This window comes from Alligator mississippiensis, chromosome 3 (assembly GCF_030867095.1).
Source record: "Alligator mississippiensis isolate rAllMis1 chromosome 3, rAllMis1, whole genome shotgun sequence".
NCBI lineage: Eukaryota > Metazoa > Chordata > Crocodylia > Alligatoridae > Alligator > Alligator mississippiensis.
The window spans coordinates 256,358,759-256,372,662 of record NC_081826.1 but is presented as its reverse complement, the minus strand read 5'-3'; the positions used below and the strand labels follow the sequence as shown (position 1 = coordinate 256,372,662).

At 35.8% G+C, this 13,904-nt stretch overlaps 1 protein-coding gene across 6 annotated transcripts in view; it reads left to right on the top strand.

Annotated features, from left to right (window-relative positions):
• Positions 1-10,522, top strand: part of AP3B1 (adaptor related protein complex 3 subunit beta 1) — a 287,301-nt gene extending 276,779 nt beyond the window's left edge. For all 6 annotated transcript variants that reach the window (XM_019482176.2, XM_006261568.4, XM_019482169.2 and 3 more), the window contains one exon: positions 9,780-10,522. In XM_019482176.2, coding sequence (XP_019337721.1) covers positions 9,780-9,933 — 154 coding nt within the window. In that variant the 3' untranslated portion in view covers positions 9,934-10,522. The remainder of the gene's footprint in view (positions 1-9,779) is intronic.
• The last annotated feature ends 3,382 nt before the right edge of the window (positions 10,523-13,904 follow it).

Below are 13,904 nucleotides of genomic sequence, written 5' to 3'. Positions count from 1 at the left end.
AGAATTGCTATATTTAAACTGACTTCTTTTGTTGGTCTGCATTGTGTAGCATGATATTACATTAACCTATCAAATAATTGTTCTGATTGCTGCATTATGACTGTTAAGGAGTTCTTATTGCCTGGTATTGAAATGTACTGACACTATGAGTTTTGCATCATTTAATATGAACATATCTAATGTGCATGAACAGTTGTACACATCTTGGCTTTTTAGTAAGTCCCATTGTACTAGCACACACAACAAACATATAATTTCTATTAGAGGGGCACACTTTAAATGAATACCTCTTAAATGAATAGACATGTTGAGATCATGCTTTTGCATCAAATAAAACATAGGGAAATATACATAGACTTTAAATAAATACCCAAATAAATACTTATTTAATTTTCAAGCTTATATTAAAGCTTTTAGAGTAACATATTAAACTGAATAAAAAGTGAATATAAGAGCATGGACAGTTGTATTTCTATTCTTATGGTTAATTTGTGAACTAGAAAGTAATCGCTTGTTTTGCTTCTGTTAAGTTATGTAGAGCAAACCTAAAAATGGTTTATGTAGTCTAGTAGGAATATATGCACTGCACTGTTCTGTTATTTAGACAATCAAGTTAGTTCAATAATACATGTTGCATATATGACTTTTTCAGAGGGAATTGTTTTATATTATTTTAAATGTTAAAGACTATTACATTATTTGCAAAATACAGAATACATCCTAAGAAGAAAAATCTTCTTTTAGAAGCAGCAAATATAGCATCAATCCTCCTTAAACATGAAAGCTGCAATAAGAAGTTATATGCATATTTTTCATTCTATAAAATATCTCCCTGTTTCACAGAAGTTATAAGGATTAATTAATATTTGCAAAGCACTTGAAATGTATCTAATTCTCTTGTTATTTGTTAAGAATCTGGATAGGCATTGGTTTAGATAGATTTAGATTCTGCCTTTCTAAGTGAATTCAGCTTTAGCATCTTAGCGCTCAAGTTAATTTATATTTTGTGGTTCGGATACTACTTTGATAAGAAACTTATATGTAACTAAACATACACTAGGAGCAAAGCATTTAAGGGCTTAAAGACCTCTTTATAGTAAATAAGAGCAGTATTAATTACTATGTTGATGGACTAAGATCAACTTAAAAAAACTGATGGATATGCATCCTATTTCTTGCCAATGTGGAAGGTCTACTTCAGACCATTCCATCCTCAAAATAAGAGGATATATAACTGAACTGAAGATGAACCCTGTAGATTGCTCTGTGCAATTGAAGACATCATGCCCTTAGAAAATGGTTCTTAGGTATGCTGTTATCCCATCCCATCTCCAAATGGGTAGTAATATATAGGTTTTTCTTCATACCTCAGTTCACTTTTGTATTTTCACTTGGAGAGATAAAGACTGAAATTTAAGAGTTACACTATGGTCGTTAGTCTAAACCCTCACAAACACTTATCCAGAGAATTTCTTCGTATCAGTTTTCTTTTCAAGAATATTGCATCATTGGAAGAGACCACTACAGATTTCTTAAGTTTTCTTTTCATATCCTTCTTCTTCTGTTCCAACCCCTCCTTGTCTGGGCTCTTGGCAGCACCCCAACGTACAGTTGCACTCATTGCCAACTTTTACATTTTATATATACCCATTTTCACCCATCCTATCTGGGAAGCAAGTAAAACCTCCATCTTGGCATTCTTCAGCTGCAACATGCTAGAAAGACAATGCATTATGATATATTTCACCTATAAATTTGGGAAGGACTTGGACTGTAAACCAGGAAGTCATGCCCCTCTTCTAATTGGCAAATTATCATGTAATGTTATTCAAGGCATAAAAGGCATTTCCTGTAAGTTCTGTGCATAAAAAGCAAGAAGGGTGACTGCTTGCCAAGAACTTTTTTCCAACTACTTAGTTGGTCTAATAAAAGATATCACATATACTCAAAGAACTTTGCCTGCCTTGAATATTAAGGCACACTGGCTCAAAAGGATAGGACCATCCATGGAGATGCTTTTTACACACAATATTTTAATCTGTTATCTCCAAGATACAGTAACAGCTCATCCAAATGCAGCCACAGATAGTTTTTTAATGCTATCACAAAACCATGGGGCAAGACATGAAGAACAAACTGGTCTGCTTCTCCACTCATTTACTTTGTCTTCATGCTTTTACAATTCCTTTTGAGGTCACTAGGATTATGTGCACTAAAACTGGTGTAAAGGAGTGAAAAATCAGGCCATCTTAAGAGTGGCTGATATCTGTATTCCTTCCATTACATCTCTGAACCTCCTCCTGACCAGCTAGTATTCATGTTCAAGGTAGAATAATCCAGTATGAAACTCTTTCCCCTTATCTAGCTCTGGTGGTCATGGTACTACAAATAGATGTGACCAAGAACAGAGTTCTCACAAATGTCATCCTTGAGGATTTGCTCATACAAGGCCTCATCAATGAGCAAAATTAAAGGTCTCAAACTAGCAGAGCAGATGCTGAACACTTTTAGTTTAGCTGAGCTAGCTATTTACATGAAGTCACCCATTCCTGTCCTTCTGTCTTGGAAAGAATCCATGTTCAGTGACATGGAATAATATCACAAGGTGGTTTAGAAACTAACAGTGGCCACAATGTCATTTGCATACTGTAATATGCAATATTGTAATATTTTCAGGATGGCCTGATCATGGGCCTACACTCTGATGGGAAGGTTGGCATCAAGTCCCTCAACATAGGCAGATTTTGTTAAATTTTGGGTAGATTCAAATGCCAGACCTTTTTCATCATTCATCTGTTTCAGAATCTTATCTACATCTTCAAGAATGTCTTCAGTATTCTTCACTTTCCTGTTTGAAGTGCTCTAAATAATCACTGCTACTTCTTCCAGTAGAACTTCATTGGCAGAGAGGCCTTATCTTTTATTCTACTGTGGTTTTTAAGGGCACTAAAAGCCCTTAGATGATTCAGTAGCTAAACAAGTCTTTATCAGGACTCAACATATCATCCAGTTGTAATGTTTCTAAATCCAAAAAACAGGAAAAAAATATTAGGTATCTCTTTCTCATAGCTGTCATATGTTTAGAGACAGATTCCTCAAATTTCCTATTAAGGAGGACAAAACATGGAAGTCACATTTTTTCCTAAATCATCACCATCAATGTAGCAGAAACAAGGCCCACTATGACATTAGAACCCGAGTCTGCACTGGTTGACAAGTAGGTCTTAATTATAAATTCAGGAATGCTCAACTGGGTAATGTAAGACTTTAAGATCCATTTTGCACTGCTTCAGCCCAGTAGTCTTTTCTGAGGCTTTTGCCTACTTGCCAAGCAATTGGCCTTGGCCTGAGAGCTCAAATGAAGTGAAATCTACCTCTGCCAGTAGTTTCTATGAAGCAGTTATAGGAACTGTTCTGCTTCCATGCCTTCTTAGCTGTGTGGCACAAACACCTCCTTTTTCTCTTCTGGGGAGCTTCACAAAGTAACCAGATAAGTAAATTTGTGATAAGCATAGGGCCTCAAATTTATTTCCTAATTTCTTTAGTAAGAACTGATTAAAGGGTTAAGTGGCCTAAGCAAAACGCTTAACTAGTCCAGCTGGTTCTTAATGGGTTGATAAAGACCTTATTCCTAAATTATAAACCTAATTGGACACTGACAATAAAGTTCTGCTTCTCCTAGAAGTGTTTTGATTTAGTTTTAATAGTAGGAGACCCAGGCTATAAACAAAATAGTATATAATCAAGTTAAGGTACAGTTCAGCTTTCAGTTTCTTGAAACTCAGCTTGCATCTTTTTACTTCCCTTAATTTATGATGGCAGTAATGACCTGAGGTAATTTTTTTCCAGGCTATTAATAGCAGCTAAGTTAAGCATTAGAACTTCCATTCCACCATCCAGTAATAGTCCCAGTAAAGATCCTCCTTGTTAGTCATTATCCTTAAGTAAATATTTCTGCCCCTATCTAATGAGAGAACTACCATTTTTATAGAGTGATGTTCTTTATAAAAGAAGTCTAAGGCTCTCTTACTCAGTATCGTATTCAGCATCTGTCCTTCAAATAACTTGCATCTGCTCACTGCTAACAACAGGCCTGCCTATTGAAAAATATTGTGGGGTCCCAAGTTGTTTCATGTTATCACTATTAGAAAATTATGATTTAAGAAGTATTAAAATACTTAAAGGAAAATATTTATAATCAAAACCCATTGTGGGGGTATCTTAATCCTTCGGATATGCTATTGAGTTTGAATGTGGGTTATGGAGTTAACTTTTTAAACATTAATTTTCAAATTTAACTAATGAATTTAGATTTCCTCAATCTTATAAGCATATGAGAATAGCAATTGAGATCTTAAGTTAATCAGAATAGATTGTTCTATCACAATGGGTTGACTGTCCACTAGAGGACAGCACTGCTTTTGTATCTGAATGCTTTAAAGTCCAAACTATATGCAGCAGCATATTCTTAAAAACAAAACAAAACAAAAATCCCAAACAGGCACCTCCTGAGTTGATTATTTAAACAGAGAACATTTAACATGTGCAAAACTAACACAATAAAGGATTGTTTTTAATTTAAAACACCGCTGATCCAGTTTTATATTTAATTTTACTTTTTGTAAGACAAATTGCTTTCTTAGGATTGAATACACTTTGCAAATGTAAATTTATAGTGTATCTTAAAAAATGGAATGTATGTAATCTACAAACACTTGTCACATTCAATGCCTGATTCCTAGAGAACAGAATGCATTTAAGAACCAGATAGGTTAACTTTTAAGTTGATTGGATATGGTTACAGTGTGTTAAGAGTTTTTACTTAATCCAAGTCTTGAGAAGAAGATTTGGATTCCCAGCCCTTAGGCACTGGATAGGTTGCTGAGCTAATGCAGGGATATAAAATTTCATGTGAACAGTCACTGACTGAGAGATGGAGCAGTTCTTCAGTAATAAGTGAAAGGACTCATTTGCACTCTGATCTTTGTCACAAGTAACAACAGAGCAGAATGGCAGAACTTTCTTTTGGCAGAAAATCAGAATGCAAAGAAAAGGAACTAAAAATCCTACAATACAAATATGTATAGATTTCATCTCTAATTTTTTCATTAAACCCACAAATGTTTAATAATTTTAAAACAAGTATAGTGTGATGATAAAATGAGCATTTTGAAAAATATGATGGTGTTTTCTTTTTCTATTGTCTTTCAAAATGAACCACTTTAAGCAGATAAGAGGTGATTTCACAATAACTAGAAACCATTTCTGTAGTTCATGGTCTTTAATTTTTTTGGCTGCCTATAATTGATAGTAAAAAACCCTTTTCTGCCAGACTGAAATGGCAAGTTTTAAAAATCAAAATTGTTTCCTTTTTTTCTATCACTGTTTTAAGTCTTTAATGTTAGACTTGTCCCAGTATCAGAACCATATACATAGTAAGGCTGTCACCAATATGTATGTGTTCATGTTCTGTAGTATCTGTGGCAACTAAACAGCATAAGTAACCAATAATTTTGAGATAAATTGCCAAACATAAACTTAATTTTGTGTGTAAATGCAATATTAATCAAGGTAAAACAAGGTTCTATAGTATTGAAATGACAATATTTTATTTATATTAGAATACATTTTGTAGTTTGTCATTCAGTGTTTGGAAATCAAGCTGATTTACACCAATATTTCTTACATACATTCATTGTGTAACTTCATTACACATTTGTCAACTTTGGACTAATTATTTTTGTACAGCTAGGGCAGAGCATTGCATCTTGTGATCGTCTTTCTTACTAATAGGATTCTGTCTGCTTCAGCAGGCAGTAATTGAAAGCTTCATGTACAGGGTAGGAAAAAAAAAGTTTTAGCCTGAGTGGGCCATTGTCACTGCTTCTGTTAATGACTAGAACAGAAGAGAGAAGAAAATTGAACTTAAAATAGGAAAATCAGAAACCAGGAAGACCAGCAGAGAGAAAAGAAATAATTTCTTAGGCCTGTTGAATTAAGCATTAAAATCTTATACAAAACATATTCTGTAATAAATTTGCTTTTTTCAAATGTTGAATTTTTAGAACAGGTTCTAGATTAAATTACTATTTTATTATAGTGTATCCAATAGCTAAACATATTGGAACCTTTCAGAAAAAAGTACTTAGACTATAAGTTTTGGTCATCTTTTTTTGCACAGGTACAGTTAGTGTACAGTGGTCACCAAAACAGTCAGCTTCTGCAATATCTGAAATTCTAGCTTTCCCTTGTACTAAAATAGCAGATTCCTATAAGTCATGTTATTGTGTAGCAGCTGCTGACAGAGGCTGATTTCACTTAAAATAAGTACATGACACAGTGGTCACTGTTTTACCTATATATTTTAAAGAATAAAAACTTACTGAAATACATAATATAATGAAACTGATAATGTCTCAAAGTTGTTGACTGTACTCATTTCTTAACCTCTAGCAAAGGTTACTTATTTCTTTTGAACACGTGTGAATTGCTTTTCTCCCATTCATATGATTCGGTGCTCTTTCTTAAAAAAAATAAAATTATCAGTAGCCCAGAATATGCAAGTGATGCTAGACATTGCTCACTAATTTTATGTCTCAGCGATAGAGTGAAATATTCCACCAGGAGGAATTTTGCTTTCAAGTTGGTTATTTGTTTAATTATAAAACATAGGAAAAAATTAAAATCACTTTTTTCATTACAGTTAAATATACTGCTTAGCAAACAGAAAACACAAAATTATTTTCTTGATCACAGAAACAACGATGTTGAAACTCTTGTAGAGGGTGAATTATTGAAATGTACTTGCTTTCATTCTAATTTATTTTTAAATTTTTTCCTGGTTTGTTGGTCTCCTACTTTATCACAGCAGGTCTGTTCAAATAGCTGTTAATATTCCATGTCTAGTGAAGTCCCACCAAAGGACAGCATACCTTCTTACATCTACAAACAACTAACATTTACAAGTTAAACTATATTGTGGCACAGCTAAGTTTTCAGGAAGTATTTTTGAGTTATACTGCAAAGTCTGATTTCATAGTCAACAGAAAAGTTTCCTGTTTTTATATTTGTGTAAAATAGTTTAAAAAAAAGGGGGGGGGGGGGTAAATAGTGACACTATAAGACAAAAGGTAGATCCACAGCAGCTTGTAAAAAGCAAACATCTACTGTAAATAAATAATTTATTTTCACTACTGAAGGATATTGAATTGCTTTCTTATTTAAAAATCTAGTTGAACTAGAGACAGATTTTGTTAAAAACCTAGTGGTCATGTTATTTTAAGTATTAGTATCTGGTAAAGTTGTATCTCTTTAGTCTTAAGAAAAATAAATATTTCTTGTTATCCAAAACTAAAACAATCACCACTTGAAAATATCCGATTCATTGACATGCATGGTTTTACTGATCATTAATCTTGTAAACAAAAGTCAGCTGCTTCATCATTTCGGAACTGAGTTTATCTGCAGAAACTATATCTTTTGAACATATGTTTTATAGTATAATTAATTTGGCAATGAAATGATCTTGTCCATTTTAGGGAAACCATTTTGCTTTCCATGGTTCAAAATCAGTAAGTAAACATGTTGTTTCACAGTTTAAATAGATCTTTTTTTAATAGTGAAATAAGTAATTACATTTTACACTAGTCCTTTGCTTCAAAAAGTGTTTCCAAATTAGTATCCCTTAAAATAGACATTTGATTAAATATTGTAACTGTATACATACTAGCAGTTTATGTAACATGGTCATATTAGCTCATCTTTAAATCCTGCAACATCTATATAGACTTAGATTTGTATTCAAGAATTTTTCATTCAGAGGTTTGGAAAGTGTTTTAGTTTAGGAAAAAAATCCAGTTTTTTAAATGGCACATGTAAAAATCTGACCAGAACTGACCTCTGAGGCTTTTGGCTGCATTTGCTTTATCATAACATTGACTTTATATCACTTTCAATTTTTAATAAAAGAAAGGGAGTAAACAAGCCTTGGGGCTATGAAACACTGCAGGAGTGCCGATTATAGAGCTTTTTATGTACACATTCAGACATAATCTGCTTCTCTGTTGTCCCAAGACACAACCGTTAAGTAAATAAAGAGACTAATAAGACTATTGTTTACATAATTATCACCCTGTCAAATCAACATGAGAAATACAGATCTTTACACTGTGGAGCAAATAACTAAAATGAGAAACAGAAGTAGCCTAATAGCTCATTTTTATAGTAGTAATATTATAGTTTCAGTAGAAGCAAAATTTCCCTGTTAGTGGGAAAGGTCTTAAAATAATCTGTAATCTGGACAAAAAGAAATAGAAAGCTGTGATGTGACAAAAAGAAATAGAAACCTGTGATGTCCCATACTTTCTAAATTAGTGTAATGTATTATGAGGTTTTGATATGCTTAAAAAATAAAAAAGAAGAAATTACTTCTCATTTAAAGAGAATCTGCTTCCTGCTTAAGTGGCTAATATTTTAATTAAGTCTGGAGTGAAGTTTTTTGAGTATCTCCTGATAAACTCCCTCTTTTATGTTGATGGTAATTAAACAAATCCCTAAGGATCCCAGTAGGCGCTTTGCAAGGCCCATGCTAATTGTCAGACATGAGACACTGACCAGTTGGTTTGCTCTTGAATAGCCGACAGCGTGCTGTCAGCACAGCAGTTTTATTTTTGTGTATTGTGAGCTGTTGTCAGGGCTAACTGGGTCCTATTGTGGCTGAAGATGTTGCGCAAATTGAGGCAGATGGCTCTGATTCAGACACGTGTCATTCAGAAAGGGGAGAGGGGATTGGCCCTGCAAAGTGGGGTCACAGTGGGTCACAGACCTGCTCTACACTTGTTAGTGTTTTCAAAAGCCCATGTGCAGCAACTTTGTTGTTCTCAAGTAACCAAAAAAAAAAAAAGTGTGGTGCACTCCTTGTGGAATATGGAAGACTAGGCTGTTGCCATCCTCTTCCTTCCTGTCTCTGGGGCCTGACTGTGCATGCAGAATGAATTAACAGGATTGACAGAAGTTCATTGTGCCTAAAATGGCTTTTCAGTCAATTGCAGTGCTTAAAAGGCTAGTTTTGCTTTTAATTCCGTGTAATTAGCGGGTTCTTCATGTCTTGGAATTTAGTAATGGAGCATTAGACCTCGTTTGTGTTCTTTTTACAGTATTCAGTCACTAGGAAAGTGTATTTAATGTTCTACAGATAAATTCACTAAAGGAGAAAAGATTTGGTTTTTCAGAAAGTTTACTTGCTTATTGTATTACATTGTTTCATATTGTTATGATAGGTAATTTGAATGCTTTTATGTTGAAATAATTCATCACCTGCCATGAAGATGAAACATCTCCAAAAGACTGCATTTTTTTTCTATTTGAAAATGCATAATATTTTCAGCATATGTTTTACTAGTTTTGGTACAAGATTTTCATATAGTTTTAAATACAACTGGGTATTAGTTGTACATTTGGGTATAATATAATTGGGTATTAGTTGTGTTAGTTATATTGTGTTAATACCTAAAATCAGATTATAAAAAATTCTTTCAAAGAGATTGTTGTCCTTAATGCTGAGCACGCAATTCTTATATTAAATTTCATGCTCTTATATTTGTACCATGTGACAGAAAAATCTTTGAGGAGTCTGCAAGGGGATGTTAGGGTTTTTCCCCTCTACTGGAATAATTAAACTGAAAAAGTTTTCTAATTTTCAGTCTCATTCAACTATGGAAACAATGCGTTAGCAGCTTTTGGCTTAATATGAAGGTCTTCAATGATTTTTCTTCTTCCAGGTTTGCAGCTAAAACTGTGCACAGTGGGTCATTGATGCTAGTCACAGTGGAGCTGAAGGAAAGCTCTACAGCACAGCTCATCATAAACACTGAGAAAACTGTGATTGGTTCTGTTCTACTGCGGGAGCTGAAGCCTGTCCTCTCCCAGGGGTAACCTGCTTACATCTGGACTTCAGAATCTGGCACACAACAAAAGTGCCTGGCATCCACTACTGCTGCCTTTCATTTATAATAATAGCCCTTCCATCTGGCAGTGGGGGAAGAATACACTCTTGACATTCTTGTCTCCTGCTTTAGAATGCTAGTGTGTATCTATCATGTATGCAAGTACTTTCAGTTTTTTCCTGCTTGCTAACCAAAGAACATATATTTTACTGTCAGTTATCCACGCTCTTAAATGTATTTCCCATTTGTTCAGTTCTTGTGCTTCCCTTCTTCCCTTCCACTTACCTCTCCATTTTTCCCTGCTAGTGGACAAATATTAGGTAATAAAGTTCAGGAAAAATGCACTTGCTTGAGAACTGAGCTAAAATGTCAGAGGGAGACGCTGCAGGTTAGTATTAGATGGGTTTTATTGTATGAGAAGTGTGAAAGGACAATGGGTACTACAATATGTCCTTGTCTTCTCAAGTTACTTGTAAGCTTAAATCCATATATATTGTAAAATGTTGCTGCCAGTTACTGCCATGTTGTCAAATATTTCTAAATGTTCAGATTCTAATAAAGTTGAATTACAAATCAAATTTTCTCTTGTTTTAATAGGGAACTGATTACAGTGATTTATAAGATACTCTCTTGAAGTAAATCTCATACTGGCTTGCATCTCCATCAGTAAAGAGAAATTACATGACAAAAAGAAGCATTTGGCCTCCAATTAATTTTAATTATTTTAGCATTAAGTCATCTCTTTGTTAATAAACTAGCAAAAATCTAAAAACAGTTGTCCATAGCTGAGATAAATAGTCCACTTTCAAGTTTGTCCATTAATGAAAGAATGATCAGTAGAATGTTACACAGTAGATCTTATCAGTCAAATTTTGCTTCTGATTCTTATTCTGGATTTTACAGTTCTGGAAAATCATGTTTACAGGGCTAAATTCTCTCCACTTGTTTAAAGCCAGAGTGTTTTGGCTTTATGCAGGTGGAGTTGAAGCAAGGAGAAATAATTTGCCTCACACCCCACTTTACCCGCCTCTCCTCCCTTAATCTAGGATGAAAAAAGGGAATTGCTACAAGGTTTTGCCCACCACCCCTGCTCCTGGCTGGAAGTCCTCTAGTGGCTTTGACCTCCCCACACCAGTTATAAAATGTTACTGGGCCTGGCCATTCTAACTTAAAGTGGCCTTCCCACAGTAATTTAAATGACGTGCACGATTTTTCCATGACATGCCAAAAGCAACTTAGGACCCTCTGCACCGGCCTTGGATAGGCCTTGAGTGATGCTGTTTGCCTTGAATTGGCTTTCTGCCAGTCAGGAGTGCATTGTACTTACAGAAACTGTTTCCATTTTTTATATACAGTACTAACAATTCTTTTAAGGTTACATATAGCCATATCCAAATGCAGCTCTCACAATCTATACAAATATTTGTATCAATTTTGAAAGATATCGTATAAGTTTTATCCATGCCTTTGGAGTCTGACATCATAAATTAGTGTTTAGATTTCAGTAGCATCCAAAATGTGCTAGGTGTTTTTCTAATAATAGAATGAGCTGATGATCTGAATAGTCACTTTAAAAAAAACAAAGTTTATATTGTATTCTAAAGAACTATCTTGTGATGAGATTGTTACGTAAAAAATTTCCTAATAAGGTGCCACTATCTCTCTTGAATTCATAAAAGTAAAAAGAATGTATATAAGAAAATCTCCAAGAAAATGCAGCTTGGTAGAGGCTGACTCTTGATGCCAAGAGTAAATTGAGAAAATGCTAAGGTGTAGGTACAACACCCAACACCTAAAGCACTGCTATTATTAAGGATCCTTTGGCTTTTCCATTATTAACTAGATTTTTGTGAGCTTTGTACCTTGGATATTTTTTCATATAAATAACTGGTTAAATTTGTATATGTATATTTTTTGTTCAAATGTCTATTTTTCGTTGATATAGAATTTCTTCGTTGATAGTATGGGGAGAAATATTTCATCTAGGACAGTTGTTTAAAGATTAAAATACTTTGTGAACACTAAAATGTCCAGCTTTCAAGGCATCCATTCATAATGTAAATTCACTTTGTGTATTTATATATTAGAGTATATTATACTCTTGAAAGATAGTTAATGTAAGTCTCCCGCTTTCCATAATAATTTGTCATTTTTTTTCATACTCTTCGTAATTTCTAGGGCATATTACAGGTTATTGGACTTGAAGTGGATAAGGACCAGGCAGTGGAAGTTTAATTCTTTAAATGTATTAAACTATTAATTTAAAATCAGGGATATGACTTTAGTGGGACACATAGGTAATTCTGAACTTCCTTTCTTTTGTGTCTGTATCACAGAGCACAAATGTAACAGTTATTGGTTATGTTAAGAAATAGATTAATATACGTAGTCATTCTTAAAAAGGTCATCAATGAAGAATAGCCTAAGGCTGCATATAGATGTTCATTTCTACCAGAAGAAATTCCTTCCAGTAGACAAAGAACCCAGGAGCTGACTTGTACAGATATTCATGACACAGGCAAACTGTCCCAGGCAGGGGGCACTAGAGGGCTGCCCCCTTGGCCACTCTCACCTTTGGGGGAGCCCATTAATTTGCACCCTACCTTCTTCCCTCAAGTGGCAGTTAACAACTGCAAAAAAGCAACAGCTGCTGCAGACAACCAAGGAGGGTTCCTGCCCTAGGAGAGTGCCCCCCCTCCCCGCAGTCCCACCAGTCAGCTGATTTGTAGGAAAGGAGGGCATTCTCTAGTGGTGGGAATCCTAATGGTTCTTCCCAAAAGAGAATAACTCTGCTCCTTGCACTCCTCCAGGCTTACCTGAAGGAATCCAGGGAGAGCAGGGGAGCACTCAGCCAGTGCAGCAAGGTTCTGGGAGCCTTGCAGCAGGGGCATGGCAGTCTGTTTTGCCCCTTGCTGCTCTAGGTTTACTCAGAGCAGTACAGGGCAAGGAGGGGGCATTTTGCTATGATGGCAAGGTTCTTTAGCCTTGCCACTGTGGCCCACATGCCTGCCTTGCCCTACACTGCTCCAGGTCTGCTAGGTGGCATAGATAGGAAGGGGAAGCTGGAGGGACCAGAAGTGGGGTTGGGGAAAGCCCTCGACATGCCCGGTTCCAGCCCCTGCAGTTTCCTCTTGTTCCTCTGTCACTCAGCTGAGCAGTGGAGGTGATGACTTAAAAGCCAGAGGAGCTAGGAGACAGGTGAATGGAGGCTTTCCCCAGCCCAGCTCTCAGTTCCCCACTGTTCTTGGCCACCCCACCACTCAGCTGGGCAGCAAGGGGGAGCAGCTGGGAGCTGGGTTAGGGAGACTTTCCTGGAGCTCCACTTCCAGGCACCAGCTTTAAAACTGTCACTCAGTTGGGCAGCGGGGACAGCATGGGAAAGCTGGCAGGAGCCAGCAAAGCCCCTTGCCTCTTCCCAAAACCATGAACTGTCTGATTTGGGGAAAAGGCAAGGAGCAGTAGCTGCAGATTCTCTCACCTCCCAGTTTATGGGAGGGCAAGCAGCTGCCCATCATTGGCTTCTCAAGACCAGCCTGACCCCAGTTTTTGGAAGGAAGCAAACTTTTCCCTTGGCTCCACTATTCCTAGTCTGCAAGAGAAGTTAAACCTGGGGAAAGTATATAAACATTCAGTCTTCCAGGAGAAATTTCCCTGGGAGTAATTTAATTCTGGTTGTTTCTGGGTTATTTTTCTCCTGGAGCATCAATTTTACTCTGGAAACAAAAGCCTGAACACATCTGTACCTTTTGAGTTTCTAGCAGGAGAACAGCTATTCTCCCAGTAGAAACTGAAAGTCTATACCTGGCCAAAGTTATATCCCAGGATTAGGTAAGAGTGATATAAAGTAGTATTTGAGGGACATTCACTTTAGTTTTATTATACATGGTGCATCAATGGGGTAGTTTTCAAAATATGACTCCACTGGCAAGAGATTGTCATTTATCTATTCAGGGAAACTTT